The sequence below is a fragment of the Papaver somniferum genome, chromosome 6 (assembly GCF_003573695.1).
Source record: "Papaver somniferum cultivar HN1 chromosome 6, ASM357369v1, whole genome shotgun sequence".
NCBI lineage: Eukaryota > Viridiplantae > Streptophyta > Magnoliopsida > Ranunculales > Papaveraceae > Papaver > Papaver somniferum.
In genome coordinates, this window is record NC_039363.1 from 107,601,831 (window position 1) to 107,627,235 (window position 25,405).

The following is a 25,405-nucleotide window of genomic DNA, read 5'->3' on the forward strand; positions in this document are numbered from 1 at the left end:
CGCTCTTTTTCGCTAAAACGTTTTTGTTGAGAGTCATATCTTGCTTCGGTTTCTGCAAGTCTTTCTTTCAACACGAAGAGATTTCGAAAAAGATTGTCACATTCAGATTTTTTTTGTGCGTACATCTTCTTCACGATCTTTAATGATATATTGTAAGAGTTTATATCCACCATCATATCCTTTAAAGAGTTTTCTCAACTTTCTGTTTTCTTGACAAATAGGACCCATGTGTTTACTCAAGCAGGTTGTTGACTTCTTTTCTTTCAAGGCACGATCAAACAGCTTGATATATTGAGAGACTTCCTCATCAATACTTTGTCCTTCTTCTGAATCACAATCATCTGAAAGATCATCCAACTGTTCCTCAAGAGATTTTTTCCATTCGAAAGCAGATTCAGTCAATGGACAAGTTTTTGAGTTTTTCTCAGAAGTTTCAACCCTTTGAGACTCACGTGAGTGACTCTGAACTGTTGTTGCGTCATCAGAGATGTACTTATCGTCCATAGAGTCAGATCGCTACAAACACAGACTTGTAAGGTCTTAAACGTGTTTGCCTGCTCTGATACCAATTAAAAAAGCGGGGGTCTAACAACACCACCCAATATTTCGCTTAGCAATCTGTATGGACAAACTCGAATATACTTTTAAGAGAATCAAGAAGACTCAATCAATTAAAAGTATATCAACGAGTTTATATCTCTCTTCTTGATTTGATTTACTCAAGCAAGAACTGCGAGTTCTAATCAAATACAAGGAATAACTTGGATGGTACCAAAGACCAATATCCAAGGATCAATCAATGACAATCAACAACCAAAGGTTTGATTACTCTAATTGATGATCTAACGTACAACCTATATTATTTCAATTATAAAGATAAAACAATATAATGCGGAAATTGAAATAACACAGACACCAGAAATTTTGTTAACGAGGAAATCGTAAATGCAGAAAAACCCCGGACCTAGTCCAGATTGAACACACACTGTATTAAGCCACTACAGAAACTAGCCTACTCCAAGTTAACTTCGGACTGGACTGTAGTTGAACCCCAATAAGTCTCCCACTGATCCAAGGTACAGTTGTACTCCCTACGCCTCTGATCCCAGCAGGATACTGCGCACTTGATTCCCTTAGCTGATCTCACCCACAACTAAGAGTTGCTACGACCCAAAGTCGAAGACTTCACAATAAACAAATCTGTCTTACACAGACAAGTCTATCAAAGGATCAATCTGTCTCCCACAGATAAAACCTAAAAGGTTTTGTTTCGTGTTTTGATAATAATCAAGGTGAACAGGAACCAATTGATAATCCGGTCTTATATTCCCGAAGAACAGCCTAGAGTTATCAATCACCTCACAACAATATTAATCGTATGGTAGCGAAACAAGATGTTGCGGAATCACAAACAATGAGATGAAGATGTTTGTGATTACTTTTTATATCTTTCTTATCGGAGATATCAATCTCAAGCCAATCAATCTGATTGTACTCGTACGATAGAAGATGCAAGATCAGATCACACAACTACGATAAAAGTAGAATCGGTCTGGCTTCACAATACCAATGAAGTCTTTAAGTCGTTAACCTGGTTTTAGAAGAAGAAAACCAAAGGTTAAAGTACAACCGACTCTATCATGCAAACTAGTATCACACTAAGGTGTGGGGATTAGTTTTGCACAGATACTAGAGTTCCCCTTATATAGTCTTTCAAATCAGGGTTTGCAATTAAGTTACCTTGGTAACAAAGCAATCAATATCCACCGTTAGATGAAAACCTGATTTAGATTCAAGCTAATATTTCTCAACCGTTAGATCGAAAACTTAGCTTGTTACACACACTTGACAATGCACGCTTCTAGGTTTGTTAACCGTACCCAAACGTATGCACTTGTTGATTCAACGATAGTTAACCAAATGATTAGCCATATGAGCATTCCATATCAACCGTGTTCTTCTTCACCATAACTAGTTCAAATGAACTAGTTAGAGATTTGTTCAATTGCAAGGAAATCTCATGTACTACACATGACACAATTGAAGCAAAGATGATTTGATTCACTTGAATCGGTTCATGAACTTTTATATCCACGGTTTGCAAACTGCATTCCTTGGTCTTTTTAAGTTTAAGTTCAGAAATCATCTTTAGATATATAACCTTCTCAAGTTCGCAGACTAGGTTCGCGGACTTAAGTTACCGGGCAGAGTTTACAAACTCCAGCAGAAATTATCGGGTATGAGAACTTCGCCGGTTCACGGACTAGGTTCGCGGACTGAGTTCGCGGACTTATCTTCACGCAAGTAGTTTGTCAACTCCAGCAGAAATTCTCGGGTTTGAGAACTTCGGCAGTTCGCGGACTGAGTTCGCTGACTTGGCTCACGCCATTCTTCTGGTTCTCTTGATCAACAAAGTTCGCAAATTTTGGTTCAAGGAATATGACTTATACATAAATTTGTTTCCACAAAAATGCTTATGTCCACAATTGGTTATGTAATCTAAACTCTCATTTCAATCATTGAAACATTCTTAGAGGACGTTATACAGTTGTTACACCATTTCTCGTCAAAGCAATTTTCAAGATGATTGAATCATATCTTGAATTTCGTCACATGGTAAAGATAAACTTGGTTAAATCGAAAAGCTTACCAACTCATATTTCTAGATATTGATAGGCGAGGTATACTCGGCTCGAAATACCAAATGTGTATAATCAAAGTCTATATATATAGCATACGACTTCTTGTCTTAAAGAGCAGGATATAGAGTACATGGACTTTTGAGTGATAGATAAGTTCAAGTCTTCACATACCTTTTTATCGAGAAGTTCCACCGGTTCCTCGAGTAGTTCTTCTACTTGTATGATGAATCGCCATGAAGTCCTTGAGCTCAACAACACTTTCTATCCTAGTCCGAGACTTAGCTATAATAGACTAGAAATCAAGACTTATAGTTTTGATCACTAATATTGACAAACATGCTTGAGATAGCAACGCATGCGAGTTCGACCGAGCAATGCTCTAACAACTTACGCAAATATTAAAAAGATAGTTCAGCACCTAAAATTCAAGGTGTTTGGAACACCATCCAAGTGTACTTAATAATAAAACATTAAAAAGAACTTGCAAACTTAAAAGTGAACTTAACGACGACCCTTCTTGTTAGTTCCACGACCACGTCTTTTTCCTCCTTGGCGTTCATCTTCCGACGCATCATTATTACCGGATGGGCCGCTAGTACCACCTCCACTTGTACCTTCACCAACTTGTCGAGACCTCTTAGTGGTAGGCCTTTGTGTAGGTACCTCGGATTCCTCGGGTCCTTGTCCTTTGTTTGTAATTGCATCCCACTTGTTGTAGAGGTATTTTTGTTCTTCAACAGTCATAGGTGTTTTGCAACCAAGTTTGGTCTTCATTTTTTTCAACATCTCCCTACTCGCGGCAACCTATTTTCATTTTTCAACAACTTACAACCGTGAGATTAAAGACATTTTTACCATGAACTAATATATGCAAGAGTATAAAGTGAAGTCATTCTTACTATTATCTTGAAAGCCATCATTATCTCTTCGGAAGTAGACTTAGCGGAGATCTTGGTTGCCTTCGCCTTCCCCTTATCATCTACCTTTTGACTTTTCTTATTGATAATGAAGGGATGAGAAATTTGGTTATACCAATCCATGTAGCCTGGATCCTCTTCACATGGAACATCACCTAAAGGTGCTAACTTGGCAACATCAAATTTGTTGATATCTAATTTCTTCCAATGCTCAAGGGTAGGTTCGGTTTCATACTTTGGTTTCCACGATGAAGTGGTGCTTTTAGTTCCATTATCACCCTTTGGCATTGTAGCGCCCCCAAAGCTAGCAGCTGACTAATCCAAGATTTAACTAAATAAAGAGGCACCACGATTCTAATTCAAATACTTAAACATTCAATTAAGAAATCTGCTACAAAACTTATCCCAAAATTAACCCCGCTCAAAATATATATACATGAACTTCTTTCAAATGATACATATATAATATTCAATTGGTTTACAGATACAATAAACAACATAATAAACATAGCGTAAGTTAACTAATTAACGGAGTCAACGCAACTCTGATCTGTCTCTGAAAACTGAAAGTGGGAATAATTAACAGTTAACTTCTAAGTAATCATAAACAAGATTAAGAAAAACAATAATGTTTTCCCAGACATTAAATAGTGACCAAGTCACTGAAATACACAAACACGAATATGGACAAGCTCTTTCTTCAAACAATGTATACTATGGTTGTGAAATTCCGAACTCGCTAATCCACACCTAATCGTAAATATGGATGTCGACAATTTCGGACTCGCAAACTGTCGACCGATATAAGCATAAAAGATGAATTCATGTAGATATAAATGCGAAAGAGCATATCCTCACAGAAGTATACACAAATGTATATGGACAAACTCCTTCTTCAAACAATGTACACTATGGTTGTGCAATTCCGAACTCGCAAATCCACACCTAATCGTAAATATGGATGTCGACAATTCCGAACTCGCAAACTGTCGACCAATATATCATAATAGCTATAAGTATAAATGTGAAGGAGTGTATCCTATATACCACACGTGGAAATTATTATTTCCATAACAATTCATATTGCCCACAACACATTACAGGTCCTTTCCAAAACATGGAAAGATTAACAGAATCAACAGAATTATCGTAAAAAAAGTTAAAAAATGCATAGAACGCACAAACAGAAATACATGAGTTTATTAAACATAAACTTTTGTAAAGGAAAACAATAATGGTTACCAAAGAGTCAAATGTATTCCCACCTGTTCTGATAACAAGCCACGCCTACCTCGAGATCCACGATCCGCTGGTTCGTCCTTTCAATCGATCGTTGTTAATACAGACTAATTGCAATTGCAGTAGCAGCAAGCTTTCACCTTTCTACATACATACTTCTACACTCACAACAAACTCAGTAGAACTCCCATTCCAGAATACATCTATCTTGAGATAACAATACATGTAAAATTCACTACTATTGAATCAACTCAAACAACAGTTCTCAGCTGCGACCACCACCATCTCTAACACTTACTGAAATAAACATTTCCTTACTTCTCTGACTCTTCCCATTACTCATGCACAATACCAAAAATGTATCTGCTGAAGATTCATTCATTCCTGCAACATTTCTTGCATTCATAAACACCACCACAGATTACAATCACAGCTTCATTGAGATCAACAACAACCAATTACCCAATTCATTCATCTAAAACTCCCAATCTCAAGACACTCTGCACATCCAACTCCAAAAAACACTACCAACTCAATTACAACATCTGTAGTTCAGATCAATGACAACTCAGATTCATCCGCCTTGCCATTTCATCTGTACAATTCATACATCTGCCTAGTTCATTCATCCAACTCCCAGCAAACTTCTTCAATCACTGACAATCCCATTACCATGTCATCCCTTCACCTAAATTTATATTCATCTATAATTTCCAACTCAGGAATCCTAGTCTGTGATTCTCAACTAACAATTAAAGTGAAACAAAAATCCATAAGATCCAATTCCACTTCAATCGAAACAAACATATCATCCTCAATACAATATAATACTCAAATTCAAATTTCACCCCAGTAGCAGCATCCATTGAATTGTCACCAGCATCTCAAACCCATGAACTGCAACACCACCATTTATCCCCTAAATAATACATCATCTGCAATTCTATCTCAGCACCAGCAACACCTCTGACTTCACATCAAACAACTAATACTCCAATATACTACAACATCACCATTTAATTCCACCTCTTTCGAAAATATCTGAGTTCTGAATCAACACCAACATCATCTTCATCACTTTCTTAAACCGACAATCAAACCCTAATCCTTTATCAGCTTCAATCACAATTTCCAGAACAGTAACTGTCGATCTCAAACAATTCTTCGGCCTAAACCAAATTCCTAACTAACCCATCTTTAAATCTTTCATTTAAATTCTTAATTTCATATTCTTGTTCATCCTATGAATTCCTCTCTTGAAACCCTAACTCTTCAATTTTTCATGAACAACTCCATGAACAACCAAATAACTTCACCATGTTCATCAATCAACAAATCCACACCTTAATTCTTGTTATTCATCTCCAATCGAAATTCCAATTCATCTTGAAAAAACCCTAGCTCATCGATTCATCACCGAATCAACTTCAGAACTTCGATTAAACACCAACCCCTTTCGTTCTACATCACCAACTAATCAAATCCCTCTTTAATTAATCAATTCCTCCATATCTTAAACCCAAATGAAAACCCTAACTTTCTGTTTCTCATCAATCCATCGTTTCTTCTTCATTCAAAGTTAAACCAACTTCAACATCAACACCATGAATCATTCCCCGATGCTTTCCCTAAGTTTCCGATCTCATAATTGTCAAAGCCTCGCATAGAAACACGAACGGTGAAGAACATAGAAAGAGAGGGTGAATAAGAAGAAAGAAGAACGAGAAAGAAAGAAAGAAGAAGGTTGATTGAGTTATCTTCTCGACTGGATCTGATAAGGCCAAAGACAAATGATAAAGGTACTCTACAAAATGATATGGGGATACCATGCAGACTAAGCCGAAAAATGACTACTCTGCCCTTCTCATAATTCCGATGATTGTTCATCGTACGGTATCCGATTGACACGTTCGAGAAGTCCATTCCGCATAACTTTCCAAGATCTATACAGAGGTACTAGTTTCGTAACTAAATCGTTGTTAGATTAATTTCTATGGTTAACGTTCGAGTTACACTAATCGAGTAATTAGCGACTAAGACGTCCCTTGACTAGTCTAATAGCGTTGACGTCTTTGAGGGTCCTTACATTCTCCCCAATTTGTATCATTTTCGTCCTCAAAAATCGAACCACCTTCTGGTCTTCAAAACTCCCCACCTTAAATAATAATCCACTCTTTTCTAAGCGCAAACAACATAAAACAAAACACAAACCTATATGGATTTCTACTACTATGATTTGCGGCTCTAGGTTCAATTATACTAATTTCTATTTCATAAGATAATTGTCTCTAATTACAAGGGAGATTCCCTACGAATCTTTCTAATTGAATTTGTAATTATTAGTTTTTCTAAAAGAACTAAATTATACTTCTATGATCAGTCATCTCTGAATGCAGTTGCCCTGTCAAGGTTGGCCAAGCCCAACAATGCCTTCTTACGAACAGAGAAAACACAACCTTCACTATTCAGCACTGGGGATTAACTAAGTACTAACTTATTATGACTACCTAATTTCTAAATTCTATTGTAACTGATTTGACTTAAAAAATTTACTTCATATTAATTTCAACGTATCCATTTGTTTATTTCATTATGTGCCTTGATATAAGTAAATAACCACTAATAATTTTCCATAGTCATTTGGTATTAATATTTTATCATTGTTATTACATTTATTTTTTATTTCTTAGGCCGATAAAAGTTAATCGTAATTAATCATAATGTCATGTCAGGTTTAATTTTATTATTAATATTAGATTCGGTTTGATCTAACTTTATTTCCTAAAATTTTATTTATTGCTAAATAATCCTTAAGTTGTACTCTTAATAAAAATTACATAGTATTATCATTTGCTTGTCCAAGATATACTAGATTCGGTTTGCTATTACTATCCTATAATTATTATAAAAATGATATTTGCAATAACTCTAAATTTTATAATAATTAGTATTCTATAGTATTATCATTTGCTTATTTTATCAAAAGTTATTGTCTTAATTATATTACCATTTTCATTATTCTTTTATCAATTTTTCCTATTTGGTTACTAGCATAATTAAAATATGTCCAGAATAACTATCTAGTAATGATACTTGTTTAATTTATTAATCCCTAATCTTGTAAATATAATTTTACTTCCACGTAAATATTGATATAATTGATTTTATTTATTCAGATTGAATTTGTATATCCTGTTAAATGTTGGCGTCGGTAATTTAATATGATTTATATTTGAGTCTATATAAATTCTAACTTGTCTTAGATTTTGATATTATTAATAAGTATCTTATTCATAGGCAAATTTATTGTCCTTTAAGTCTAATATTGTTCTAAGCATTCAAGTACTATAAATATCACTTTATGTGTGTAATTTAGTGTTTTAGTGAACCGTTTACTGGACTAAAGATAATCTGGGTATAAGATCGTTAACAAGTTTAGTCTCTATTTTATGCATTATATAACCTCATCTTCTTAATCCCAACGAATAAATCTTATATTAACTATCTGGTTTAAACGCAAAACATATAATTTTTTTTTTATTAATTAACTTTGCAAAACTTAATCGTGGATAAGCATAATAATTTTCAATAACTATTTAATCTAAATTATTTTTTATTGAAATATATTTGTTAACTATATCTTAGTTTAAGTTATGCTCCATTTAATACTAATTTAAATTCTAACAGTTTAACTTCATCATACTAATTTTCCATTTCAAAATGATCGAATTTATTTACGAAGAAGGATCCTAACTATATATGAATCTATTTATTTTTTTCTAATAGTACACTAAATATCTGAATGCTGTTATTACTAATTCTATATATTTATTTCATTTTAAAGATTTACTGGATCATTTGTTAGCCTAAAGATAATTTTAGGTATAAGATTACTAACAAGTTGAGTCATTTTATTTTTATTTTATATATCTCCTCCCTTTTTTAAGTCTAACGCCCTATAAGTATTATATTAATTATCTACTTTAGAAGAAAAAACATATATCTCTTATTTGTAATTAGTCTAATTTACAAAACTTCATCGTACACAAGCATTATTCATTTTCCATAATTAGTTAATCAAAATTATTTTTATTTTATTTTTTATCCGTTATATATCCTTATTGAAATTTTAGTTAATTTAAGTTCAATATGGTACTAATTTATAAATGTCAACATTACTTTATTAAAAACATTATTGTTATTATTGTCATCTATAATTATTGTTATAATATTTTTATTATTAACACTGATGATCAAACTATGATTCTAACTACTTTTACAGATATTATTAAGTCCCCAAAAATATTATTAACATTTACGTAATTATAGACTGTTGATTCTACATATAAGTCAAAGCACTCGGTAAGTTTCTATATGAGTTTCAAAATTTATTAATAATACTGATTTCACTAATTTTAGTATTGAATTGTCTACGTGTTTACAGTTTTTAGATTAATTATTCTCAAATCCTTATTAGCTAAAGTTATGGGAGTACCCTACAATTTTTACTTCATTACATACGCAAACAATCAAACAAACAAATTAATCAATCAAATAAATCTTTTAACTATTGATAGATTTTAATGATTATGATTTATCTCACAACCCAACCCAGTTCTAAACTAATTTATTTCACCAACTGGCACTGGCTATTCCTATTGTCACCCATATAAGATCTAATTGTGAGCTCTGATACCAACACTGTAGCCCCCCTAAGCTAGCAGCTGACTAATCCAAGAGATTAACTAAATAAAGATGCACCACGATTCTAATTCAAATACTTAAACATTCAATTAAGAAATCTGCTACAACACTTATCCCAAAATTAACCCCGCTCAAAATATATATACATGAACTTCTCTCAAATGATACATATATAATATTCAATTGGTTTACAGATACAATAAACAACATAATAAACATAGCGGAAGTTAACTAATTATCGGAGTCAACACTTGTGGCTTTCGCTGCGCAACTCTGATCTGTCTCTGAAAATTGAAAGTGGGAATAATTAACATTTAACTTCTAAATAATCATAAACAAGATTAAGAAAAACAATAATGTTTTCCCAGACATTAAATAGTGACCAAGTCACTGAAATACACAAACACGAATATGGACAAGCTCTTTCTTCAAACAATGTATACTATGGTTGTGCAATTCCGAACTCGCTAATCCACACCTAATCGTAAATATGGATGTCGACAATTCCGAACTCGCAAACTGTCGACCGATATAAGCATAAAAGCTGAATTCATGTAGATATAAATGCGAAAGAGCATATCCTCACAGAAGTATACAAACATGTATATGGACAAACTCCTTCCTCAAACAATGTACACTATGGTTGTGCAATTCCGAACTCGCAAATCCACACCTAATCGTAAATATGGATGTTGACAATTCCGAACTCACAAACTGTCGACCAATATATCATAAAATCTATAAGTATAAATGTGAAGGAGCGTATCCTATATACCACACATGGAAATTATTATTTCCCATAACAATTCATATTGACCACCACACATTACAGGTCCTTTCCAAAACATGGAAAGATTAACAGAATCAACAGAATTATCGTAGAAAAAGTTAAACAATGCATAGAACGCACAAACAGAAATACATGAGTTTATTAAACATAAACTTTTGTAAAGGAAAACAATAATGGTTACCAAAGAGTCAAATGTATTCCCACCTCTTTTGATAACAAGCCACGCCTACCTCGAGATCCACGATCCGCTGGTTCGTCCTTTGAATCGATCGTTGTTAATACAGACTAACTGCAATTGCAGTAGCAGTAAGCTTTCACCTTTCTACATCCATACTTCTACACTCACAACAAACTCAGTAGAACTCCCATTCCAGAATACATCTATCTTGAGATAACAATACATGTAAAATTCACTACTATTGAATCAACTCAAACAACAGTTCTCACCTGCAACCACCACCATCTCTAACACTTACTGAAATAAACATTTCCTTGCTTCTCTGACTCTTCCCATTACTCATGCACAACACCAAAAATGTATCTGCTGAAGATTCATCCATTCCTGCAATATTTCTTGCATTCATAAACACCACCACAGATTACAATCACATCTCCATTGAGATCAACAACAACCAATTACCCAATTCATTCATCTAAAACTCTCAATCTCAAGACACTCTGCACATCCAACTCCACAAAACACTACCAACTCAATTACAACATCTGTAGTTCAGATCAATGACAACTCAGATTCATCCTCCTTGCATTTCATCTGTACAATTCATACATCTGCCTAGTTCATTCATCCAACTCCCAGCAAACTTCTTCAATCACTGACAATCCCATAACCATGTCATCCCCTCACCTAACTTTATATTCATCTATATTTTCCAACTCAGGAATCCTAGTCTGTGATTCTCAACTCACAATTAAAGTGAATCAAAAATCCATAAGATCCAATTCCACTTCAATCTAAACAAACATATCATCATCAAGACAATTCAATACTCAAATTCAAATTTCAACAACTAAGAACTTACCCTAGTAACAACATCCATTTAATTGTCACCAGCATCTCAAACCCAGGAATTGCAACACCACCATCTATCCCCTGAATAATACATCATCAGCAATTCTATCTCAGCACCAACAACACCTCTGACTTCACATCAAACAACTAATACTCCAATAGACTACAACATCACCATTTAATTCCACCTCTTTCGAAAATCTCTGAAATCTGAATCAACACCAACATCATCTTCATCACTTTGTTAAACCGAGAATCAAACCCTAATCCTTTATCAGCTTCAATCACAATTTTCAGAACAGTAACTGTCGATCTCAAACAATTCTTCGGCCTAAACCCAATTCCTAACTAACCCATCTTTAAATCTTTCATTTAAACTCTTAATTTCATCTTCTAGTTCTTCCTATGAATTCCTCTCTTGAAACCCTAACTCTTCAATTCTTCATGAACAGCTCCATGAACAACCAAATAACTTCACCATGTTCATCAATCAACAAATCCACACCTTAATTCTTGTTATTCATCTCCAATCGGAATTCCAGTTCATCTTGAAAAAACATTAGCTCATCGATTCATCACCGAATCAACTTCAGAACTTCGATTAAACACCAACCCCTTTCGTTCTGCATCACTAACTAACCAAATCCCCCTTTAATTAATCAATTCCTCCATATCTTAAACCCAAATGAAAACCCTAACTTTCTGTTTCTCATCAATCCATCGTTTCTTCTTCATTCAAAGCTAAACCAACTTCAACATCAACACCATGAATCATTCCCTGATGTTTTCCCTAAGTTTCCGATCTCATAATCGTCAAAGCCTCTCATAGAAACACGAACGGTGAAGAACATAGAAAGCGAGGGTGAATAAGAAGAAAGAAGAACGAGAAAGAAAGAAAGAAGAAGGTTGAATGAGTTATCTGCTCGACTGGATCTGATAAGGCCAAAGACAAATGATACAGGTACTCTACAAAATGATATGGGGAGACCATGCCGACTAAGCCAAAAAATGACTATTCTGCCCTTCTCATAATTCCGATGATATCTTCTTCGTACGGTATCCGATTGACATGTTCGAGAAGTCCATTCTACATAACTTTCCGAGATATATACAGCGGTACTAGTTTCGTAACTGAATCGTTGTTAGATTAATTTCTATTAGTTAACATTCGAGTTACATTAATCGAGTAATTAGCGACTAAGACGTCCCTTGACTAGTCTAATAGCGTTGATGTCCTTGAGGATCATTACAGGCATCAACCTGAATTTCTCGTCAAACAAAGGAACCTTTTGGATGCATCCTAAATGACGGAGTACTCGTCGAGGATCGTATATTACATAACCACCGGGATAAAACAATGGCCCATGGTATATACCCACAGGCATATCCTCATCTTCAACAAATTCATCTTCTTCATCTTCCTTCACACATTGTGAAGAAAAACAGCGTCATCAACACCCATTGTGTTTAACTTCTCTCTCAAACTTGCCACCTACTGTTTTTTATTCCTTTTCTTCGAGTCCTCGTACTCGTACCTTGATGCTGTTGGCTCTGTATCAACCCACTCGACATCCTTTTCAAATGTTTTGGCCAATTCCAAAATTTGGAAATGGTCATATACACATACCTACATCCAAATAACCACATCCAAAAATTAAAGGAATTGAAGTAATAGAAACAGAACACTGGAAATTGTTTGCTTGGACACAACAAGGTAAGAATGAAATTTGAAAACTCAGTGGATGGTTCGGCTTATAGTTAACAAGTCTTATAATCCGAACCTGACAAGTACAATGTTTAGCTTGTACGTGACTATAGTAATAATCCGAACCAGACACTGATGACCCAGAAATTTTGAAGTTTGATCGTCGAGAATTACCTGAAGCATAGTGAAGTTTCCTCCAGTGTTTTTACTTGTCAACCTAGAGGCGTTCGCAAGTTGATCCAGTATGAAAGCAAGCGCAGCCGTTCCCCAAGCATACTTGTTAATGGTAGCAAGATTCTTTACCAATTGGAGATAATTATCATTCACCTTGTTTCCAATAAGGTCGGAAAAGATATCTCTACCAAGAGCATAAATCAAGTGCGGTTCCAGTTTGCTTCACTTTGATCTCGTCCATTACCAACATCCCATCATTCACTTTCTCCTTTGTGCCCTCAAATTCCTTTTTCAAGTTAGTTAGCTTGATCTTCTTATTCTTCTTATTTTCCCCACTGGGTATGAAAACGGAGTCGACATCTATAACGGATTGACAAAACTCCAACTCAGCTTTGTATGCATCCCAACCAAGAGTTTCCTCGTAAAACTGGTAGAGATCCTCCCAACTCATGTCATAATAATCAGCATCCACGCTTACCCCCCTTTCTTTAAGTCCTGTAATGTTACTCGCATCATCAGGAGTGATTTCCATCTCTCCAAAAGGTAATTGAAATGTGAAAGTCTCTGGACAAAGTCTCTCGTAAAAGGCAGAGGCCCTCACACTATCATATTCCTGATGTCCATATTGAATGGCAGTACATAAAGCAGAGGATTGTACGTAAGCAAGCACCTCAGGAACCTCTTCAGAAAGTTTCCATTCCGCCGCCCTTTTGGTGTCTCAATACTCGGACTGCATGGTTGTGATCAGGAGTCTCATAAATTCTTTTTGCCCTAGAATCGGTGTACCCAATCAACACATTTCCTCCATATTTCGGAATACCATGAGGCAAACCATCCGATCGAGGTGAAATTATGTCATCTTCATCAGGAATGTGTAAACCTGTAGCCCATTTTTTTGCAACTTTCTTCTCTTTCTCGGGTTCTGCAACCTTCTTTCCTTTCTCAGGTTTTCGTTGGGGGTGTGTTTCTTGATTATCATCAACTTCTTCATCATCATCTATTCCTTCTTCTTGTCTTCTATCTATTCCTTGTTAATCTTCTTCTTCTAAAATGTCAGTTCCTCTACCTCTTTCTCCTAATTTTTTGGTGGCTCCTCCTCGATGGATCGGGAGTTTTAGAAGTATAAAGCGTTACCTCCATCTTCTTCCTGTTTTTAGCTGCATTGTTCCTGACACAAGTATAAAACTTATAAGCCTAATATTTCGAACAACAAAGGAAAACTAACTATATGAAATATGGATTTGAAATACCAAAAATTTACCAACAAATCAACAGGTTCGACTAACCCGAAGTAACACAAATGAGCCGAACTATGTCTTAATCTTTTGATTATTATACACAGAGTGTGGTTCGGCTTACATGTACAAATTACTTTCAAGCCGATCCTACATATTCGGCTCAAAACGAATAAGTCGAATCTATATTTATGAATTGAAACACATATTCGGCGCATAATGAATTCATAAAATAAGCCGGACCCCGACACTTTCACAATTTATAAATTTTAACAATACATATTCGGCTCAAAACAAATAGTATCGAATAAGCCGAATCTATACTTATGAATTGTAACACATATTCGGCGCATAATGAAATCATAGAATTAGCCGAACCTATACATTAGCACAATTTATGAAATTCTAACAATACATATTCGGCTCAAAACCAATAGTATCGAATAAGCCGATTCTAAATACAGGGCTTCTACATAACTAAATTCGGCTCAAAACGAATATGAATTGGTAAGCCGAACTGTTCATATGCACTTTCAGAGTTCAGTTTCAAGAACAGTTAGGCGCAAATCTGAACATACTTTTAAGACGAAACCTACACTGTAACCGCCGCAAAACCCTAATTTTTGACGTATTAAACCTATTATACCAATCAAAAACATCAAATACGAGATGGTTTTGTAGAACTTACCTTCTTATTCTCATTTCAGGAGTTGGTTCTTCACTTTGTTCTTCCGGTTGGATTTCACTATGTTTTTCAGTTTTTACAACATCTTCATGTTCAATTGGTTCTTCAATTGATTTCTTAGAATGCGTTACCTTATTACGACTGACCCATTATATAGTTGAGTTGAGTTTAATCGTCGATCAAATTTTAACGAATCGATGATTATCAGTTTCACGACGATGCGATGAAAAAAAAAATCGTGAGGGTTCGGCTCAGGCAGGGAAGGGGAGGAAGAAGAAGACTAATTTGGAACTGATTTTATTGATTTTAGGTTTTTGTATTAGGGATAAGTGTAGATTAGTAATTTAAAAGGTTTAAAAATATATAGGTAATTGAACTACCCATAGGGTACCCTTATAAGGTCATTCAAGGTGGGACTATTGTTTTGTATGCCCTGAAAGTTTTAGGTAGGCCCTAAAACAGGGTTCACTTACCCTTCACCCAGGGAAACTGGGAAAGGAATAAAATAGTAAACTGATTTCTTATGTTCTCAAGCCCAGTAGGTAGTACTGGACAAAATGATGCTTACCTGTAGCCGTAGGCGCATGCTCGTTACAGATAATATCTGAATGTATAGTTTGAATGAAAAAATTCAGTACATAACTGATGATTCAGTAACTCGCAAAATTGGCTACTGCAGAAGTGCAAAGTAGCTTGTGGTATGCTGTACGGACATAAGATATCAGGACGAATACAAAAGTAAAAATTGTTGTACTGGACCAAAAATAAGAAGAGCACCCATCTGACAATACGGTTCTATATCAAGTTCTAGTCACTTCCTTGATCAAGCACAGCCGCACAGGCGACGAACATTGAATGCGCGCACCCAACAAAAGATTTCTAAAACATATACTGCAAGAGATGAGATTCTTAACAATCGTATATGTTTGGCCAGTGTCATGGTGAGTGCACATTGGTTTCTTTTGAGTCTCTGAGTCTTCTGACAACTACTAGTGAATTAGACAGGAGCCGACCCACCAATATATATATGTATATATGACATGAAAAACAAATCTAAGCTACTACTCAAATAATCATATAATTTTAACTTTTTTCCAGTAACATTTAGTACATTATTACTCGAACAAAATACAAGGAAAAAAAATGTAAAGGAAGAAGATGAGGAAGAGAACTTAAGTTTAAGATGGAATGAAATGGACGAACCCAAACTTGGCTTCTTAAATAAATATTCATCCAAACTTGGCTTCTTAAATAATACTTTTCTCTTTCTATTATACAATTTCAGCGGAAAGTTGTCATCTGAACTTAGTTACTTGGGTCTCCTACGGTAAGGGTACATCATATCATCAACGTTAGCCTTGATGTAGTTGCCAACTCTATATACGTTCTTCAATACACCAGACGCCACTATATTTGCATTACGAGTAAACCTACAACAAGATACACATTATTACAACTCAGAAAAAACTTCAGATTTTCGTGCCATAGCCTCTATATGCATAACTTTGACAGAACAAACACAGTCGTGTAACTGTGAAGAAACATAAAATAACTCCGTAAACTTGCCTGGGCAAGAATTCCTCTGCTGCTTGCTGTGGTGGCTTGCTTGGTTGCGGCTGCGACAAAGGTTGACCATCTTCAAAATAAAACAAGAGACAATCACTAATCAGTTACTAGAAGAAAAAATTGAGAAGTGCATAAACAGGACCATGTTCTAAAGACTTAGTGCACATCAAACTCAATTGAATTTTCCGGGGAAGAGTAGCTTATCTGATGGGGAAGCTGAACCTTAAGGCTTAAACATGCATTTAATATGGCAAACTGCAACAGTAGGCGTTCGGATACCCTTATGGGATGAGTGTGCATAGAGTTTTCTAACTATGCATGTACGGAAAGGTTACAGTTCCAAGACGAAGAGAATTCAATACTAACAAACAAAAGAGACTTCCTGGTAAATTGCTACATTTAAAGTACTAAATAAATTTCAAGTTATCTACAAATAGTAATAAAGGAATGAACTTTATATACACATATAAGAGACGAGTAGAGATGTTTTATGATTGCTGACAGGCATAAAATGTCTCTATATCAAATAACCATTTGGTTACCTTCCGTTTTACGAGCATGTGCAGGAGCATGGGCTGGAGCACGGCCTGGAACATGTCCTGGAGCTTGGCCTGCTGTTGCTGTTGCTGTTGCTGCTGCAGGTCTTTTATCAACCAAAAGCTGCAAGAAGAATAATCCGTGTGAGAATAACAATAGTTAATACAAGTGTGCTAGTTCCTGTGGCCTGTGGGGCTGCCTGATGACAACCCTAGCCTTGACCCTTTGACGAATATTCTCGCTCTAAATGCACAAACACTAAAGACATTAACATCAGTGCTGGAAACCATTGGAGGTCATGGGTTCTGAACATATAGCATGCCTGAGAGGGTGGTTAACAGTTCAAATTTTTAGACTATAGAGTGAGCAGTTGTCAACAAAAAATGACTCAAGTTTATGTAATCACAACCAAGGACATTAAACTACACAGTAAGTAAGTGTTGAAAACTGACATACTGATTAATAACCCTGACCGCGGCCTCCAGAAGGAAGTACCTAGTTATATAATTTATTAGTCACAGGAAGGTTAAGATAGTACCCACAAACAGATTAATGACATTCAACACAAAATCAAAGTATTAACTGAATTTGCAAGAAGCAGGCTCCAAGTTTTCATGTGCCATTAATATGTGTAGTCGTTGAATTTCAGAGATGATACTTCAGTTGCCACTTGCCAATTTGGTGTAAAAATGTCGTCAGTATAGAGTTGGATAGTGAACAGATCATTACACACTATAAAGACTACTAAGGGGATTTAAGCATAAAACACATAAAGAAATGAACAAATTCTAACCTCAATACCAATACAAAACGGCAATTCAGAGCGTTTCCCTTGTGGATTTGATGGGTTTCTTGCCCCTGCATCAGGATTAGTAGATGGATCTTTATCTTTGCTATCCATGTGCACTGAATAGCCCACACATACATACTTAAAATCTGTCAGCCTTCTTTGCTCTTTAGAAGCTTCCACCTCAGATTCTCCAACAATGTGACTAGGTACTGGCCAAAAAAAAAAAAAAACTATCCAAAATCAAAGACTATTTTGATAACACCATGAAGCAAAGATGTATCTTTATAACAAAGAAAGTTAGAATTCCACAATCATGGAAAAAAAAAATTCATTTTTTCAACAAACTCAATTTCTTTTAAAAGAACCAGAAACATAATCAAACTCAAAAATCAAAACTTTATCTTTGTTAGTCTCAGTGCAACATGAGATAGAAGCAACTGTGCAAGAATCTCTAAGAAATAAAAAAAAAAATGACATTTTTTAGCAAAATTTTCACAAACCCATAATGAAACCCATGCTAAAATTGAAGAATACAACAGACTTATAGCAATTAGATGACTCATAAAAATGGGCCAAATAATGAAATTAAACATCTTTATTTTTTCCATAAAACCCTAATAAAATACAAAGAAAGAAAAATACCTTGAAGAGTTCTACTGATGCCAACACAAAGAGGTTTTCGTTCTTTGGATTTATGAACAGATGAGTAATACAAACATCCCTTACATGACTTCCCTTTAATTCCTCCTTCTTTCACCTGGAGTTTTTCGTTCTTTCGAGATCCCTCCATCACTACCTCTCTCGAGTTTTTTTTTTCTGTCTCTTCCTTCTGTTTGTGTCCTCTGTTTTTTCCTTTATGCCCCTCGAGTTATTGTCCCATAATCTTCTCTGTCCAAGCTTTACTTCAAGCTCTTCGTGTTTGATGTTTTTGTAAGGCGTGTACACAATATAAGCTCATTCAGGGTCAGGCATTACGGGACCGACCTAAATTGTGCCACAGAAATGGCGTCGGACTTGGGAAATAGTTGGCACGCTAGGTCCGCACGCAATCTACACAGTGAAAGGCCTGCTTGATGCTGTCTGTTGTTGGATATGACATGATATCTACACCCCATACCGAAGGATTTCAGAGCTAAGTTTAGAGCATGTTTGGAGTCGATTGGATAAACTCATCAATTTACTGTCTTTTTGTTTTGGTATTGTAGTGACCTTACAGAAGCACACTAGAAGGGAGGGAAAAAGCAAGAATCCATTATTGTTTCTATACGGGTTAATTTGTTTATTATATGCTGTGTACAAGTAACAAAACACATCTCGCAGGTTCTCTCTGTTACATTTTTAGGATTCAACAAAATGTTGATCAAATACAAAGCAGATTTGATTATATTTTGTGTTTAACAGCATCAAAGGGTTTGAAAATAGTTCTAGGGTAGTTGAGTAGGATGTGATTCTCAGTGGGATGTTGGGGGTAAATGCATTGAAGAACTAGGTTGCTGAGCCCTTTACTTCCTCGGGTACATCGGTAGTAGGAAAGTTTAAGCTCTTGAAAACGGGATAGTAGGTGTCCATTTCAAGATGTTCTAAGATTGCTCTCGTCTTCCAAAGATAGGCGGAGTGACCATCAATAAGTTCTGTAACGTCGACCTGAGTCACCAAACAAAAAGCCATTGAAGTTACGGACTACATACGGACAAAACTGAGATTAGACAGAACAGCAGACAAAGTATAGAGGATAAGTGACTTTACATTCTCAATTCCAGGGACATCAACAGATTGAATTCCAGCTAATCCTTGAGTAAGAAGGCTGAAACCAGATATAGTTCCACAGAAGACAGTGATTTAGAAACGCAAGAGGCAAGACATGGAAATCTTCTCTTTGAAATTGCGCTGGAGTGGTGAAGAGGGAAGAGAACACATTGTTTACTCGGTTCTGAGTCATACCTGGCTCGGAAAGCAATTCCAAGTGTCCAGTCGCTAGTAGAATAACAATTCACAAATCTCCCAGAAACCACCTGCACACGAGAAGTAAAGTTCACTAATAGCTCTGGAAACAAAAAGTGAAATGAAAACCTGCTGTTGTTTGTGCTAACCGTTCTAACAGCCTTCCAATTTTCATTGTTGATTGAAAGTGGTGCTCCCAGAAGAACAACCCTTTCTACTATTCCAACTGCAAAAAAAAAAAAAAAAAAAAAAAAAAAAAAAAAAAAAAAAAAAAAAAAAAAAAAAAAAAAAAAAAAAAAAAAAAAAACAATAGGAGGGCAGCATTAGAGTCAACAAAGTATTCTCCAACAATGAAATGAAGGGATCACTAACAAGTACCATTATCTTCTGATTTAGCCAAAATCTGTAGACATTTGAAAATTACCCGCGCCCCTAATGAGAAACCTACCAGTGTGACAGGCCTGAAAATTAACAGAAATTCAAGTCAATGTTCGGAGATGTTATTCACATTAGAAATACAGGGGCCGTGGTATTAGAAGTAATGATGTTAATATGATACCTGTTTCCCTGCAATCCCTTCAATAAAACTTCTTCAGCAAGAATCTCACCCGCTTTGTCTGACCTGAAAGGGGGAAAGAGAAAAAAGGAATATTAGGCCAAGGGTTCCATGAATTGAAAATCTAGTAGAACACTAATTTCAAAAGATGTTTCTCGATGGAACTGGATTTGAACTACGATAGAAAAAGGGTGGTCCTCCAACCCTGAATAGCCAGGAATAGTGGTTATGCCGTAACTTATATACTCTACAATTCTAGGTCAAGATCGTTTGGAATGCAACACACTATAACATTAAGAAACGTTAAAAGATCGGAAGCTGTTATCAGCTGGTTTGGATTATCTGGAACGGACGATCTTGCCGTGAGCGCACTTAAATATGATCCATACTGGCTGGTCTTTTACACAATGTAGATGCCAATATGCAAGTGAGAAATAAACCTGTCCACTGCAATTGACCACTTGCTGTCTATGAAATCAGTAGCAGTAAGTAATGTAGCTGGCCAAGCCAATGCAGCCAAAAGCGTGCTTAACACAGTCATCATAGCACCTTGCTTCATCAACTCGAACGCAATTCCTGCAGCATAAGACAAGTAACGTAAATGCCGGATGCAGCTTCATATAACGAGTTCTACACAATGACCAACCAAAACCACTTACTTGAAGTTAACCAGTCTTGAATTGCAGTGCTGACTGCAATCAAATTTTTGGACTCCCACTGAAGTGCATACCTGAATACTTAATATGGAAGAGTCAAAGGAACATACAAAATAAACTTGTTTTGTCCCATTTATTTTATATTGATAAGCTTGAGTAGTTGCACCTCTCCAAGTTATCCTTTCCTTCCCACGGTTTTATAAAATCTTCCTCCTCGAAAACAAATCCAGCGACCAAAATGCCAACTGCTAACCGCTGAAAAAAAGTATTTTTCGATAAAAGATCTCAATAAAATTGCCAGAGGAAAGACATTCCTTCTGAAAAGATCTTGAACAGTATAAAGTTAGAGATAAATTCGAAAAAGTTGAAAAAATTAGACAACTTACTCCTTGATTATGATTGTCTCCAACAGGTTTGATTTCAAATTCATCAACACTTCCTGTCCTCCTAGCCATTTTGACCCCTGAAAGTCCAGCTCCAGCAGCTGGGTTGCACAAATCAAGTGTGAGTTAAAAGATCCAAAAATACTTTCCTGAAGAGTTTGCACATAGTAACATGACCTAAAATTGAGCAAGAAGAGATAAAGCAAAGGTAAAGAGATTTAATTTAAGCAACAAATTAGGGAATCCTGACTGAAAGGAGCCGAACAATCTAGCAGCTAAATTTTTTTATGTTGCAAAATACTTTCGGGGAGAGTTTACAAATAGTAACATGATATTAGACGGAGCAAGAAAAGGCTTCCTTCGCCTGTAGTATATATATAAAAAATTGCTTAAGAAGCAAAAACAATAAGAAAAAAATTAAGAAAAGATAAAAACAACGGTAAAGATAATTGATTTAAGCGGCAAATTCTGGAATCCTGACTATAAGGAGCCGAACAATTTAACAGCTTAAATTTTTTAGGTTGCAAGTTTAGTGTTAATTTGCTAAGACATGTGAAAAGTTGAGTTAGACGCAAAAATATAGAAAATACTAGCCCTTGAAAACACTTAACTCACCTCCAAATGATGCAGCAACAGCAACAGAACCAGCAACTGATCCTGCCGCACCTGCTACAGCAGCAAATCCACCTGCCCCTATGACAGGAACAATAGCGCCCAATGTTGGTGCTAAAGCACCAAATCCCGCAGCAATTGCTGGAGCGGCTAGCCCTATTGAAAATTGAAAACAGAACGATCAAATCTTATATGCCCTCAATAATCGGTTCAAAGCTCTTGCGACGAAAATTGAGGATGCCATACCACCAGTAATGGCCAACAAGGTTCCTCCAGTTATTGCAGCCGCACCAATTATTCCTCCACGTTTCCATGCTGCCCATTTTCCTTTTGGTGATTTTGATTCTTGTTCAGCAGGTTCTGCTTGCTTCATGAGAGCCATCGCAGAAGAAGCAACCATTACCTCCATAGCTTCCTGAAAATAGTTCTATTAGATATGATATATATACCTTAACCATAGCTAGAAGTTAATATATATGGTTTGGCTTACACCCTGCCACAGCCCACAGGCATAAGCAAGACCCATTACGTGAAGTGAAGCTTACAAGAAAAATTAAACCACGGTACAGAAGGATCAATTTCTTCTCACCCCTATGTGGCATCAGTCTCAAATCCAAGAAAAAGATGATGAAAACTAAACACTACTACAGAAGGGACAAAATTATGCTTCAAAAAAAAAGGGACAAAACCAGAAATAGCTAGTTTCAGTAGACATACCACTTTTATCCACTTGATGTCGAGCCATGTTGCCAGCAACCGTAGAGCCACACGATGCCGGGCATCATAGGCCTTTCGTTTATGAGAAGACCTCTTGTCAGTTTCGTTTGAACTTGCTAAACAAGCAGAGAGAAGCTCATACAGAACAGCAACTTTCCTCTGATAGCTAAGCAGTGTAATTTCTTCCACAGGTTCCTCAGTAAAATTGCTGTCAAATTCAGTAGATGTGTCCTCTTTGATAGACGTCTCAGAACACAACTGCTGAAAGGTTTCAGATGCTATATTTCCTGCTTCAGGTGCTGGTTGCTTCTCACAGCTGGAACTATTCTTTGAGAAGTCATTTTCTTGCTTCCGATAGTTTTCCATTGCAGCCTCAAAAGAAGCAGGAGCAGTTTCCAAGCTCATCTCCAGAGCATCAACGGATTTTGTCAAAGCAAGTTCTTGATCTGATCTTTCTGAAGAATTTTCACCACCTTCTTCTGAGAGTAACCTTATGAACTACAGTTGGACGTAGATAATCATTATGCCACAAAGTTAGAATCTCTCAGTAAGGAAAACGAACGAGCAAGTAAAGAGATATACAAACTATAAAAAGGTCTATGTGTTTCATACATAGTCGTTTACGTATTTTCAGATATCATCATGAATTCTAAGTTAGGGGACAGGATCGAACACCTAAACTCATTCTCCATTAACGTACAGAGCCAAAAATGATTCCCAAGCATTAAAACTAACTACTCTGGAGTGCAATTTTAATTTTTGACAACATGATATTACTTAGTCTAAAGCAGGTGAGAGCTCAGGCAGTTGGGATGACAAATGATAATAGGATTACCAGATATTGTAACAATGACATGATGTGAATACATATTCCGGTTCAATTATCCGAGTCTTAGGGGTTTAGGCAGACCCAGTCACCTCTTGGTAAGGTAAACTATAGTAAGGCTCAGGTTGAACCTGTAACCTTAAAATTTAGTTAAACATAGTAGATAAAATCTAGCAACAAGGACCCTCCACAAAAAAGAATCCACCAATAGACTCTTAAACGTAACACCATTTTAACTTGAACCTTGCTATCTTAACATCAAAGAAATACCACTAGATGAGCCTATATTCAAACTAGTAGCTGAGATCCTAAACATACAGATTTGACCCGTGAGTGACACCAGCAATCCACAGTTAAGATCACATGTGGTTCCTCTTGCGAATGAGGTCAGAATTTATGGCCTAAGTAACTTCTTTGCTTTCACTTGGAAGGAAATTCAAACATCATTCGATAATTAAAACGCTAAAGTAAAGAAGTTCTAATTTATGAGTTTCCATTTTAGTATTTATCAAAGCACATATAACCAAAAAGTAAGAAACAAACACCTACAGCTCCAATGTGATGCTTAGCAGAAGTTGAGAAACCAGTTTCTTCGAGTCCATGCCAAGCAGTAGGATCAATCTCTAGAATCCTGTTTGTGCCAAAACAATCAATAACGAAAATCAAACCACAATTACACAATACAGTCGGTTGTTATAACCTAATTTCAATTGCAGAAGTGATCCTAAATTCAAGAAAACTAGGAGATCAAACTTGATAATAGAACAAGAAATTATGAAAGAATTTCACCAATATTAAAAATTACTAAAAAGAAGAAAACTAAAAAGAACAAGAAGAAAAACCTGAAAACTGGTCGAAGTAAACCAAAATTTTCATGAATCCATAGCAAAGGATCTTCTGAAACTGAATCTGTACTGCTACTACTGCTAACACGTTCTTCATTTTGTCCATCATCATCATCATCTTTAGATGAACCTAATGGACGAGTCTGATGAATCTGCGCCTGATGTAAAGCAAGAGAAAGTAAAGCTGCCGCTGCATATCTATGTGTAGGTAATAATGCTGATATTGCCATCTCCGAAACACCTTAATTCATTGAAAATTAGGGTTTCTTTGATGGTTTCTGTAACCAAAATTAGGATCTCCAAGATACTATTTCTAGTGGGAGATATTATCGAAACATTCAAAGTATTGAAGAAGAAAGAAAATGTGTCAATTCTGCAAAACCTGGTCGAATTCTTCTTGTTTCTAAAACCGCCCTCAACTTGTAAATGGAGGAAAAGACAGGTTGTTTCCGCCCAAATTCTCACTTGAACATTACAGTATATGTTGACCGGTCGGGATATCCCGGGCAGCATAGCGCACATGAGTCCTGAATACATCAGCTACAAGGTACAGTTGGGACAATGTTCCAGGGTTGGTTGTTATAAAATGGACCTTAAAATTGATAACCCATTCATCTGGCTCCTGGACTGATTTTTCCTACTAACTTTTTTCAAGCCAACTGGTATATATATTGGGAGAAGATATTGCCAAGATGGTCCAATATTATTTCAACTATGGCCACATGCTCAAAGAAATGAACCTTAATTTCATTTTCTTCATACTAAAATTGATAACCCATCATCCCCAAATCATTTCAGATCCATAAGCCTCTGCAATACTACTTACAAGATCATATCTAAACTTATTGCTCAAAG

At 35.9% G+C, this 25,405-nt stretch overlaps 2 protein-coding genes across 2 annotated transcripts; both read right to left on the minus strand.

Moving 5' to 3' along the window:
- Positions 1-16,170: 16,170 nt before the first annotated feature.
- On the minus strand, positions 16,171-18,935 carry LOC113288771. The gene is made up of 5 exons (XM_026537889.1): positions 18,657-18,935; positions 18,018-18,223; positions 17,230-17,347; positions 16,688-16,757; positions 16,171-16,551 (listed from the first exon to the last, which is right to left on the minus strand). The coding sequence occupies exons 1-5, from the start codon at positions 18,802-18,804 to the stop codon at positions 16,431-16,433; spliced, it is 663 nt and encodes a 220-aa protein (XP_026393674.1). The 5' UTR covers positions 18,805-18,935; the 3' UTR covers positions 16,171-16,430.
- A 308-nt stretch (positions 18,936-19,243) lies between these two features.
- Positions 19,244-24,957, minus strand: LOC113288772 (transmembrane and coiled-coil domain-containing protein 4-like). Its single transcript, XM_026537890.1, has 15 exons — positions 24,548-24,957; positions 24,255-24,336; positions 22,880-23,377; positions 22,409-22,577; positions 22,166-22,318; positions 21,554-21,651; positions 21,334-21,422; positions 21,171-21,241; positions 20,952-21,087; positions 20,515-20,577; positions 20,334-20,416; positions 20,105-20,181; positions 19,956-20,026; positions 19,761-19,818; positions 19,244-19,658 (listed from the first exon to the last, which is right to left on the minus strand). Exons 1-15 carry the CDS (start codon positions 24,778-24,780, stop codon positions 19,500-19,502), a joined length of 2,040 nt encoding a protein of 679 aa, XP_026393675.1. The 5' UTR covers positions 24,781-24,957; the 3' UTR covers positions 19,244-19,499.
- Positions 24,958-25,405: the final 448 nt, after the last annotated feature.